Genomic DNA, 13955 nt, shown 5'->3' on the forward strand with positions numbered 1-13955 from the left:
CAGGTTACGCCCTTCAATTGTAGAAAAAAGATTTCAAAAAAAAAAAAAAAAAAAAAGAAAAGAGAGAGTGGCAGATTACATAATATTCTTGTTATATAAAAATATGCAGAACAGTTTAAATTTTTCTTATAGGATAGATTAAGGTTTATTCCAACTATTTACGTACATTTAGAATCATAACTATATGCTTTTCTGTCGACAATAAGTTCAATTTCTTCGCTTGCATGCGCTTGCAGCCATGATGACTTAGTCGGGAAATTTAGAGCGCACGTAGCGTATGGGAAGTGAAGGGAAGGAAGGGTTCAGTCAGTGTTGCCAATTTGGGGGAAAAGTCGCTAAATCTAGGGGATTCGCCTTCCAAAATAGCGACAAAAAATAATTTTTCCGATTAGCGACTTTTTTGGTGATTTTGGAATGACGATTTGGCGACTTACCTACAAATCTAGCGACTTTTGTGCCGCGAACAACTTGTCCTAAAATAAGTACTATTAGCTCGAATCAGTTCAGATATATGTTTATTCCTTTTGCTAATTTGAATCAGTGTAGGTGTTGACGAGCTGGGAAAGTGCATAACATTTATCTCTATATTCCCACTTTGATTGCTGTTACCTCTAACCTCCTTATGGGGACCAATCCCAGCTTTTAATGTCCTTTAGTTTACAGAGCTTCCTTTAGAGGCACAAATAATACATTGCCGATAACAAACAGATTATCTGTAAAAGTGAGAGCAGAAGTGAAGTGTGTAAGATTTCTTCCTAGACCTTTAATTTTGTTCGTTTTGCTAAACTCATTTTTGATTTCGCTGAAGCAAAATTGATCACAAAGTTAAAAATGTATAAAAGTGAAATAATTATTAGTTATATATGTCTTTCATATATGTTCTTGTAGCGTAGATAGTACTATGGTTTGACTTGATCACGTATCTTATACACACACACACATATTATATATATATATATATATATATATATATATATATATATATATATATATATATATATATATGAAAGAGGCAAAATTCCACGAAAATTTTTTTAGCGACTTTTCACCCAAAATTGGAGTCATTTCATCTCCTATTTAGCGACTTTTTGTATTAACTTGTTGGCAACACTGGGTTCAGTGAGTGCATTTGTTTGTAATGGTGAGAAAAGGTGCTCACAATGTGGGATGATGTGTGGCGTTGTGGACTGTAAAAGGAAGTGAATAAAACTGAATAAGTGTGGATATATGGTGTAAGAAATGTCATCGTTATCTTTACCGAGGGTTTTGCAGCAACGCAAAACAAGTTTAGAGTTGGAAAGAGAGAATTTCGAGAAGTTTCAGGTGAGCAATTTTCTATGACACTTGACAGTTCGCCCACTGGTATTTACTCAAGGTGGTTTCATTCATACTAGACGGATATTGTTATCAGTTGATACGATTGACATTATCATGATGCACTCATTTATTATTACTTTTAGTTGTTGTAAGGAGATTGTTGAATTACTTTCTATTATGCCCATAAAAGGAGGGTTTATTATGGATGAATGAGGGAGAAACACAGTGATGAATGTGAAAAGTGTGAAATAAAACTACTTTACTCGAAAATTCAAGAAACAGTCAAAATCAAATGCTAATAATATCATTCTCTCAATGGGAAGTAATGTATTCATTTCCAAGAAATGTGCAGTCGTAATTACGTAATACTGATGGAGGGAATGGCACATTTTTTTGCATTATCTCAGTTGTTCGCTTCTTTCATGAAATTTTGTAATTGTTTACATATTTGAGAATTGACTACTATATAAACTAATTGTCAATACTGTTGGTTTTTTCCCTCTTAACATTTTATTACGACGTGCATGGGAATGCCCATTTCAAAATACAGTATTTGCCCTTGTACTTTCAGTGAATTATTTTTATCTTGTACATATGATAACGCATAATTATTAAGCTCTTAATATAGAACTTAGAAGTGTGTATGTATTTACGTTTTTTTTTTTTTGTTTTCATATCATTAAAGTAAAAGTGTTGATATGTTACTGTGTTTTGACATTGAACATTAAAACGATTGAAAGGGACAAAATTCCAAACCAAGTGGTCCATTTTTAAAATCGATGTATTTTATCAGAACTTAACCGAACTTACTCTGATATATATGACTAATATTCTGGTCTTTGTGCCGCTGAGTGGGTCTTGCATGCTAAGACTGAGGTTAGTTTAGGGTAGGGTAGGGTAGGTTAGGTTGGGTTAGTTTAGTACTAGTTTGGGCGTGCAGGTTTACTTTTGGCGCACCACTCAAAATAATTGTTGAAAAACTATATTTTTTCGCTAATTTTCTTCTTATTGTCTCCTAGATAATTTGTGCTGGACGATATGAAAATATCCCACTTGTCATAGATGAAATTCAAGGAGGCGATCAGAAGTAATTGTTGAAAATTTTACAGTTATGTTATGATTTGCGTTTAATATGGCGTCTGGATATATGGCACAAAAGCTACAGTGCAAAAAACACAAACTAACCTATAACAAGTGGCCACTCAAAGGCACGAATACTATTTAACCGAGTCAAGGCAGGGCGAAGCTTGGGGGGCCTAAGCGGTAGTAAGAGGTGCTTCCGAAGGGAGCAGGCGCGTCAGCGACGGCGGGTATATGCGTAAACGAGGATAGTAAAAACAAGTAGGTTTTGGCATGATACGAGTCTCAGTGACACTTGTCATGGTTGCATACTAGTAGCACTCCACTTGTAAACATAAAACACAGCTTCTATACACTGTGCTGAAATACACCGTCAGTGGAAAATAGTATCTAATACGTTCGTCTTTCATATGCACTCCATTATTTCATACATCCTAAAGCGCTTGTAATGCTTTTACACTTGTAAACCTAAAATACTGGTGTATTTCTTTGTATTTAATTCTGTTGCGTGCAGAAATTTGTTCTTTGTAAATATGTCTTTTCATTTGAATTTTACCTGTAAATATTCCAAAATGTGGTGCGCCGAAGGTAAACAGGCACAATTAAAGGGGTTGAAGGTGAAAGGATTATGTTACAGACATTACATTTCTCTAGTTCGAGACGAATTGTATTTTTCTGCATATCTTACTAGATGAAACAGTATGTCATATGCATGCGTCTTTAGTGCACGTGTCCCGGGCTTGATTCCTGACAGACAAACACTAAAAGTTGAACACATTACGGTGGTTCGGATTCCACTTTAAACTATAGGTTGACGTCTCACATACTGGTGCTTAAAAGGGATGCTAGAGTTCAGCAGAGAGAAAACAAACAAGAGTGTCGTAATAGAGGTTTTCATTCACCATTTAGTGATGATACTCGTTAATTTTGTTTATAAGCCAATATTTCACCAGACTCTTCAATTTATGAATGGTTATCATTAACAGGGATTAGACCAGAACTTTTCATGTTTTGAAAAGATGTATATGTAATGCATGTAAACAAATATTTTAATATATATATACGGTACGTATATAATTTCTTTTCTTGACAACTCTTAATGGAGTTGAGTTACTTGTATTATCAGAATCTTTATTGTACAACCAAGAAGTACATTCTCTTTTTACGGAAATCCCGGTACATCCAATACAAATGAAAATAGACGGTGATTACACTTCTCAATAGAAGAAGTTAACACAAACTAAAAGAAATTAAGTAAATAGTCAATTTTCTGTGTATTGTAGACTTTAGAAGGACAAACAAAACAGATAGACTTATATGAGATTAGATTAGTGGAGGGCTCGAACTCATCACCCTTACTGGATTAGTTATTTTTGTGCTGCTTTCTTTTTGTGAATAGAAATTCATTCTATAAGTACAAAGAAATTCTGAGAATTTATTTAACTATAATTAGATGTGAGAGTTTGTTTTTGGTAAGTTAATTTCAGTGATTCCAAATATAATTTATGTATACGAGAATGGCAAAACAAACACGATATGCATATTTTTACAGGCCACTAAATTCCAGCCATATAAATCAAAGCAATACGAAGATTGTTACATGTAATATATCACTTTCTGGCCATTTTTCGATTTTAAAAGTTCTGTGTTTAGTATTATGTATTTCGTTTTCACGGTGAACTGAAAGGATTTCAAATTTGAATTAATAAGCAACTTAATGAGCGTACGGAACACATTATAATAATTCATAGACTGTTTCCCCAAATAACGTTCTTCCAGTTGAACTTTCTTCCCATATTTCAATTGCTGGCATATTTCAAATGTTAAGTAACTCATAAACATTTATATATACCGGGATAAGTAGACAACTATTAGTATTCTGAAAAATATATTGCTAAATATTCAGTATTTTATCACTGTTGAGATTTAAAAAAAAAAGAAAAAAAAATTGAGGGCCTTTCATAAAAAAGAAAAGGACTTAAGCCGTGTGGCTGACAAAAAATGTCCAAGGGAAGCACTTGAAATATCGAAAAAGAAACTGAATTGGAAGGAACATTATTTGGGTGAGTAGTCTAGGAATTCATTGACTGAAATTTGCTTGTCTATACACTCATGTCCAAAATAATTGTCGCATATCTATAACTGTCTTCTTGAAAGAATATAATTTGATAATGATTTTGCAGGCTACTTTTAATACGGATACTATGTGTATAATCGGGAAATGTAGATTTGTGGTAAATTTCATAGGAAAAAAATTATAAATACGAAAATTAGAATTAATAAAACAAAATGTTGCTAAATGAATAAGGAAGTTTTATTTTCGTTTTATTGTTCTTATTTACTACTCTTTTGACATGAAATCTGCCACATACATGTCTATGCCGATTATATACATACTAACATGATAAAAAATACCGGGCGAATTCGTTATCAAATTATATTCCTACAACAATATATTTATAGACATGCGATTATAATTTTGGACATGAGTGTACATATTATGTTCTATCCTTGATAAGGCATACTCCCTCCAAAATTTTAATTTAATTTCTTAAACATTATCCATTGTGTGCTCCGTGTAGTTTTATAATTAGAAAAACATTGCTCCTTCCTTGCATCCCGGACATAAGAATCATAACATTTTTTTAGGACTTGGTTAGACCCTTTTTCAATATATCGTCTGCTACTGTACTGCTTGCTAGAACATAGTTAGGAGTTAAGTCCATGCGTTAAAATCTGTATTTCAACGTAAAAACTTTGTAAATACGAAAAAAACTTTCATTAATCCCACTTTATGGATTATTTCATTTACTGATGTAAACACTAGACCACAAGGAAACTAGTTAAAAGCCAGAAATAGGTTTCACATCTGGAAGTTCTCTTCTATAGTTAGTCAAAACGTAGAACATATTGTCACTAACAACGATAATGAAGACTGTTGCGTTAATTTATAAGAATAAGCTTAGTACTAACACTTCCACTTTTTTCAAGAAGCGCCAGTTATTTTTAAGGTTAACGTCCTAGGATTATGCTCCGAGGCCAAAGGAGCCGTTGGTGAAGGTTATTATGTACGAGATAGTGAAATGAAGAAAGTAGGAGGAAACGAGAGAACTCTTAAGAATCTCATGTACACGGTGTTTGTCCGCTACAAAGCTTACTTGCGTACAGTTGGAATCCAACCAGAGGTGAACGCGCTACTAGTGGTCCACCGCAGCTCATTCTCAGTTGTTACGGAAAATGTGGACACGTGTTAGTTCTTATCCTTACAAGTTAACAGAACAGTTCCCTCTATCATTCTTAGTGACAACACGTTCTACTTTCTGAAGTTTCCTATTATTAAAGTATAGAAGAGAAATACAGAGAATCGTACCGTGCGTCCAGTCAATTAGAGATTAATTCATACTGTTTCGGTATTTGCTGGTCCTTTTTTCAATGACTGACATATGCTGCTGCTAAATTGGTGGCACGTGTTTGGAATCTACCTCCTAGTAGAATTCCTTAGAGAGAAAAGTAAGTCTTCAAATTATATTACAAAGTTGATAGAACCCAGGGGTGAACTGGTATCACTGACGGAGATGTTTGAATCGTTTTGCATTAGAACAGAAGACCGTCCCAACCCTAAATCCGGGCAAACGAATTTGAGTCATAGATGAGATAACAGTTTTTAATTTAAAAGAAAAAAAAATCAATAGTTTAACTTCATTTTATTACATTTTCGTACTTCAGATTTTCCCAAAAGATAATTTTCTGCATCATATAGATCTTTACTTATTCAAGAAAATATCACCCATATAAAAACTACTCCCTGCGGGGGACACTTTTTTGATTGTTAATCTGCTCTTTGATGTTGTCTGAAGAGACAGTATCCGAGTCAACTTTAATGTTCTGCATAGATTTTGTGTGTTTAAATTGATCAATACATCATCAAAAGATAGAAATGTGAATAATGTCATCAAAAAGATGAATTTATTCACAAACAGAAAGAACCTATTTTCACCTCCAATTAGTGATAATACCTACCAACTTTGTGACGGACGTTTACCAGAGGTCAAGTTCAACACAGTTTTCAGAATTGAAAATGTCATTTACTTTTCTCTGAAGGGTTTTGCTAGAAGGCAGGAGCCTTTATGCATGTCACCAATTTAGCAGCAGCGTGCAAAAGTCATTGAAAAGGTATGAGCAAATATCGAGACAGTATAAATTAATCTCTAATTCATTGCACTTATGGTGAGATATTTATTTTTAGTTATTAAATATCCATTCTACAACATCTATGAGTAGTTACGCAGAAGGGAATACGTGCTTCTAGGTGTGAAACGCATTTCTGGCTTATAATTACTCTGTTTGTGATCCAATGTTGCTATCCTTAACCAAAACATTTTTCATAAAATATAAATTGTGGACAGTATGGCTCAGAGCAATTATCTCTAGTGTGCGAGGTACTCCCGTTTCCTTCCACATTCTTATTCCACCAATTCTTCCAACATTCACTTGTCTTAATCATCTGTCTTCCTTATTCTGAAGGCCATAAACATGGAACGTTAAAATGAGATTTCATTTCATAATATGTGGATTGATCTAACGACGGTGTTCATATTTTCGAAGATCGTAGCATGAGTATGGCTTTTACACATGGACAGGGCATGTAATTATGTTCTAGTAGGCAGTGTATTAGCAGAATATATATTGAAGTAGAATCCAGATAAATCCTGAAACAGTATTATGGTTCTCAAATCTGAGATGCAAGGTAGATTTTTTTTTCAAATATTAAAGTATGTATCCAATAGCTTCCATAAGTTATAGTTGCCGGTGCTTCATAATTTAGATTTCTAATTGCGCAACTATTAAGCCGTGCACCACTTATTTAAGAAAACTATAGTCAACGGTGTGAATTGTTGATGAAAACGTTTTAATTCTGTCAGATCGACCGAGATAGGTTTTCACACTTTTTACCAGATAGTATCAATGTGGAGTGCGCTACACATGGTTCATTTATGTCGTTATTAATATAAAATGATCTGTAAACTAAAATCTGTAAATGTGCTAAATCCTTCCGCTACTATTATGGAATACTCTGTCTGTTATCGTTCTATCATCCTCCTTTCAGAACAAAAATTGATACACGAATTTTCATTCACACTGTACAGACTTCTTAAAAAAGTAAATAAATAAATAAAAAAAAGGGACTTCGAAAAGCTCGAATTTTTATCATAGATTAAATTAATTTAAACATATATGAATCTAGTTTGCTAATTTTTTCTTTTTCCCAAGCCCAAGACTACGTACGTGTACGAGAATATGACGTGTAGGAAACGGGAATGACTAGGGCTTTCAACCCTGTATAATTATTTATATAGTCGCAAAGTAACAAGGTTCACAGTTTTCCAAATGTTATAAATCAAAGTCTAAATCTTAGGATTTCTTGACCTCGGTTTCTCATTGTAGGGTCTTGCGTACATCAGGAATACCATGCGTGTAGGTGTATTTTGTTTGCTTCAGCTTTAAATCAATCTAAGTTGCTGCCACAAATTTTTCTGTATCTGCTTTGTTCATGATAATAAGAATTGATTTTAATTACTCGTAAAATATATACTCTGATCAGTGTCAATTAGAGTGTTTGTTTCTTCGGATTTGCCATGTGAACCATTTGTTAAGTCCGCCAAATAGTTTTCCGGTAAACAATGGATTCGTGTTAGCGAAAAGTTAAGAATACTACTGCTTGAAGACGTTTGTGGGGTTTAGGTGAAAAAGACAAATTAAAATATGTTTATGAAATTGTGATGAGTGTAAGTTGAAAAGACAAGTTAACTTAGAAGTATAATAGTGTGTGTACTATAATGTATTTTAATATATCTTACCTTGTGCTCGCATTAATATTGTACCGTAAATTTTTTCGGCTATACACAGTGGAGGACTGTGATTGGGTAGTAAGCTGTTGCATTCTGGTTCAGTAAAATTCACTTGTTGCTTTTATAACGATTAAAGTTGGATAGTTTTCTTCGGAACCGAAGAGGGCCATCTTGGACTCGTTTCACTATAGTAAAAACATACCGCGTAGATCTGCTTTGTTTCTATCCAATTAATTTTTTTCTTTTATATTAATTTGACGTATTTTGTGAATTCTTTTTCTTTTCTTGAAAAAATATTTAACTGTGCTTTGAATTTCAGTGTATACAAACTTATCAACAAGGAAGATAAATCTTAAAATAATAGGGATGTGTTAATTTCTATAACCATAACGATAATTGATGTATGTTTAAGCAGATATATGAAGAAAACTCATTCTGGTTTTTCGTAATCTGTACTTATTCTGTAGACAGCAGTTATTTTGTAAGAATACTGATTGAAATGTAGAAAGGACTGCAAATACGAGTTTTATCACACTCTTACCAACTGATAACCATACAGAGCTTTTTGAAGTAAGTGGATATTCAATTTAGGTAGCGAGAGAATTGTGCGTTTTGTAACAGGCTTTTACCTCAGTCGCAAGGAATTCTATTTAAAATGGATGATTATAAATTTGATAACGCTTTACCACCGATTAGGAATGTTCCTCGTTTTATAATGCAAAATAGTTATCAAATTGAAATATCATGCTCAAATTCATTATTATCTAGATGAATTACATGTACTGAACGCTCAACGGATTAAGTAAGAAGTAACCCTCAACAGTTTTTTTCACACGGTATTATACTGATATGAGACGGGAAAAGATGAGTATTTTAAAGCTCCCAATGTAGTCTGGAGTTGTTAGACCACTGCACTGCTAAGAGTAGGAACTTGAACTACTGAGCAAAGATGACGCGTGTGTTCAGTCGTCTACGTGTGACGAGCTGACAGGTGTGTTTTTTGTTTTGTTTGTTTGTTTGTTTGGTTATGTGCAGAAAGTAAGACCTAAATGAAATTCACACGAAAGTAGGTGGTCTATGGAAAAGAATATAAACCGTAGAAACATCTCCAGATGGTGTAAATTCATTGAACAGTCCCGTGTGAACCTTGCAGATTTGCCACGTACCGGCCGTCCAGTAACAGTATCAAGCGAACAGAATCACTACCATCGAAGATGTAATTCGTAATGATCGATGAATCCATTTTCGAACACGCTTAACATTTCCTACGGTACAGTGTATGATGTGGTACATGACAAACTGAAATTTCCCAAAGTGAAATGCTCGGTGAGTACAAAACAACCTCACCGATGTTCGCAACGTGCAGTAAATGATGACATGACTGAAACACGTTGCACAGTACTCTGAAGAAGAACTTACTTTCCTGGGAGTTACACGTTACAAGTCCTGAGCATGCCAGGACACCCATTAAACAAATCGCACATATGTGGAATGGAAACATATTGATTTCCCACCAAAGAAGAAGTTCAACTTCACTATTGATTAAAAAAAAAAAAGTTCTAGTGACTACTCTGGGATATGCATGGGATTCTACTGATGTATTTTCTTAAACACGAGACTACTGTGTGTGTTCCATAGTATGAAACAACGTTGGAGAAGTTGCATCGTGCGCTTCGTGACAAACATAACATTAAAGCTAGAAATATCGAACTCCTTCATGACAATCCTTGTCCCCATGTTGTTGCTGTTTTTGTTCGTGAGACGTTTCAGTAGGAGGTGCCCGAGCAGACGCCGTACTGTCTTGATCTGGAATCTTCAGACTCTCATATTTTTAGCCCGATGAAATATTTGGCCGACAAATGTTTCAATTCCGATAACTAAGTCAAATTAATAGTTCGCAGATGACTATATTCCCAAAAGACGGACTTCCATAACAAAGTTATTTGGAAACTTGTGTCACGATGGGAAAAGTGTGTTGAGAGACGTGTCAACTATATTGAAAAATAGGTTTAATATGCCCTTTTAAACTAACTAAACTAACTTTATGACTTAGAGAAACCGAAAGGTCAATGCCCCACTCACAAAGTTCTCCATTGACTTCAGTTCTTAGCCAATTGAATCCAGTTTCTGCTTTGTGTTCCTATTATTGCGAGATCTATCGTAACGTTGTCCTCCGATCTACGCATATGTTTCCCTAATAGTCCTTTCCCGACTGAATTTCCAGTTAAAATTTTGAAAGTTCCTACTTTCTTCCATTCTGAGCCTCTTAATGTTAAGTAAACGGCGTATCTCTCTAACATTACTATGAGCATTTTATAATGAGCCAGCTACTTTTACTTTGCATGTAGGTGTATTTACCTATTACACTTCCTTTTACGTAAATTGTTGTGTTATTTATGGACTCGCCTTCGTATTTCCTGTGTGTCAAGATGCAGTATTCGGATAACGTGGATATTGGTATCGTTTTTTGAAGTTTAATTTGAATTACGATATAGTGATTTATGCAACAAGATTAGCCTCGCACGAAATATTGTATTTATCCCTCAATTATTGTATAGTAGACTTCCAAATTATGCTATACATAAATATGGGAGTCTTAGAGAACGACTGTGTTCGTCTACAGGTATCAGAGCAAAAACTGTCGAGAAGCGGTCTTTGGCAATCAGTTCAGCGTCCCAAGAAAAGATATCATCTCTGTTAACCTTCTATTCAAACCGGGAATGGTAGAAATCAATCGTTTTCTTTTTCCACGTTGATCACCATAGAACGAAAACGGTAATATATAGCGACACATGTTTTATTTCTTAATTTATTTATTAAATCGATTCAGCGTCTCAAGGATACGTATCATAACCACCCGTAACGTTCTGTTAAAACCGTGAGTAGTTAATATTTGCTAGTACTTCTGGTTTAATTATTGATTTACATAGAGCAACAACGGTAAAATATATCGAGAAGCGGTGTTTTGCAATATTTGGGCTTCCAAAGAATAGGTTCTATTTCTTTCATTAAGCTGCTGGTAAAACCGGAACCGAAATGTAATAGGTTTTCTCTCTTATAGTCCATCTGTTGAAGGTCGAAGTAATTGATTTGTTTCAATATTCACATAGTTTGGAAGTCTACGTAGTTTCACAACTGTCATTTGAGTATGTCAACTGAATGACAGAAGACATGAAATCTTCGAAACGTTGCCTTGTTTAGTGTATACGTGAAAAGCCTTTCACTGAGGTACGCGCCTATAATCATTTCAGGAATGAAAATTTGATGTTTGAGAATCAGAAAATCAGACATACTCAAATCCGTGTTTATAAATGGTTAGGATAGTCGCCCCTAAGTTTCTCCATGAATCGCCGAGCTTTGTAATAATAATAATAATAATAATAATAATAATAATAATAATAATAATAATAATAATAATAATAATAATAATGGCATTACTACCTTGAGGATCTCTGGACTAAAGGTTTCGGTTAAGGTTATGTATGATCAGCGTACCGTCTCTTAATATTAGTTAGCATATGGACCCGTATTTCTCTGATTCTGTATTCATTGTTTTCTCATTCCTCCTTCCGACTCTAAAATCCTGAATGTCCCATCTGGAATGAGAGTCTTACGAATATTATGGACGTGTTAATAGTTTCAGAATAGGAAAAGACTGTGGAACTATTGAGGCAAAATATTTTGATTACATATTTACCCCTCCTGTTGTCTGGAACCTAAAATCTACTGGTTGCGACGTGTTTGAAACTATTTTTCTTGTAATAAAATTTGAAAAATAATCTAATGCTACACTGATGATTCCGTTCAGCACACTGATAAAATAGGCTAATTAAGAGATCATTTCAGTCGTATTTAAGACATAAGGTATTTCAAATTTCCCTTTTCTGTGTTATAAACTTGAGAAAAGTCCATTTAAAATGTATTGCCCCGGATGATCTAGTGGCTAGCGCGCGCGCGCCTTTGGTTTACGGGATGCCGTGTTCCTGGAGGCAGAACCTTGAAATTTAAATGCATTTCAGTGGTTTGAATTATACTTTGAAAAATTATAGGTCTACATCTCATTTAGCCTTGATGTTGAAAAGGAGCGCTAAACTTCAATCAACCACCATCTTAGAGTATTTAAAATCCGGTATTTCAGAAGACATCTTCGATTCTCGGATGTCGCTTTTATTAAATACCTGGTAAGCTAAAGTGATGACAAAAAGAAGGACGGTCGTTTTTCTTTTAACACGTGCGGCTAAGCGTTTGAGGTTTGAGAAAAGATCCGTGTGGGGGGATCTGGGAAATAATTACAATCTCCTTAACAGATCAGTTTATATAAGGAAACGAATTACAACCTGTTGATGGCATGTGTTAGAACGGGGAGAAAATAGTGACGATGATTTGGTTTTGAAATAACTGCAAGTGTGTGTGTGCCAACTAAAATTTATATTGAAATGCTAAGAATAGTTGGTCGTTCGTGAGTGGCAGTCAGTTCCTTCTCACAAAAATACGTAATATATAAAAATTCCTGACGGCTATTCTATGCACACAGTGTTACAAATATGTTGTGATTCCGGAAACCCAGCATAATGTACTGGCTGATTTTACTGCATTTCCTTTATGAAAGCAAGTAAAATTGCTTCTTGCTGTTTGTTACGAGGAAAGAATGCTTGACGTAACGTGTTCCATCCATTTCTGTTTACTATATTAACATATTCCTTATTCCGATATGCCATGAATTCAGTATAAAAATTAACTAAATCGTGACACGCTTTGTGCTTCGCATGCGGACCATGAATTGACGGTCACCAGATTGCAGCGCCAAGTTAACATATGATTGCGGGCTTCTTCAAAACAGTTCAATTTTATTGTCATATTATCGAGGTAGTCGCGTATGATTGTGTAAGCTGGAATAACAATAGAACATTAACATTAATGATGGCATAAAGGAAATCACGACTGTTTATATGTTGCACAAATTGCGGCCGATAAGTTCATAAATAGCTAAATATGATGGATTTTTCCTCACATTTAACAACAATAAAGAAGTGCGTTTGTGATGCGGCGCAAGGTGTCAAAGTTATACCGAAGAAAGCAGTCATATTGTTTGAAAATTTGGAGTACACAAACATATTTCTAATTGTCATGTTTCCAAATATGTCATTTATACAATTGCTTGGTTATTATAGAGTTTAGCTTGCCTTTTCAGCACCGAAACCGTATGAGACTGAGACATAGACGTTCAGCTTAAAATGGGATCCGAACCAATTGAGCTCCTATCGGGAATCAAACTCTGTCTTCCGCAAAGAAAGAGCTATCACTAACCATTTAGCCTCGACGGAACTCATTTACACCGTGTTAGAAATCTTAAAAATTTTTGAGAGGAAGTAACTACACTAGATTCAAAGATACCATTTTAACATTCAGGGGACGCGATGGTTCAATGGTAGAGTGTTAACCTGTAGTGCATAGGGTCCCCGGTTCGATCCCAGTTTGCGCCAAGTGTGGTGGTCAAACACCGTGTGCGTGAGTTTCCTTGGGGTTCTCCCGTTTCCTCCCACTTTCTTCATTTCACCATTTCATTCATTTCTCATCATCATCTTTAGCCTAGCCGGTATGACTGTGGCACGTAAAACTGAAAAATTTCATTTCAGCATTCAGCATACATAAAAATGGTAATGATTTCTAGCTTCGAAATTTGAATTAGGATTTCCTTTCTCATGGGAT

At 34.7% G+C, this 13955-nt stretch overlaps 1 protein-coding gene across 1 annotated transcript in view; it reads left to right on the forward strand.

The window, feature by feature from the left end:
- The first annotated feature begins 227 nt into the window (after window positions 1-227).
- Window positions 228-13955, forward strand: part of LOC145694843 (huntingtin-interacting protein 1-like) — a 163305-nt gene continuing 149577 nt past the window's right edge. Inside the window, exons 1-2 of the mRNA XM_081771527.1 lie at window positions 228-298; window positions 1113-1323. Of these exons, the coding sequence (XP_081627653.1) occupies window positions 1240-1323 (84 nt within the window). The 5' untranslated portion in view covers window positions 228-298; window positions 1113-1239. The remainder of the gene's footprint in view (window positions 299-1112; window positions 1324-13955) is intronic.

This window comes from Thermobia domestica, chromosome 9, assembly GCF_964235325.1.
Source record: "Thermobia domestica chromosome 9, izTheDome1.hap1.1, whole genome shotgun sequence".
Lineage (NCBI taxonomy): Eukaryota > Metazoa > Arthropoda > Insecta > Zygentoma > Lepismatidae > Thermobia > Thermobia domestica.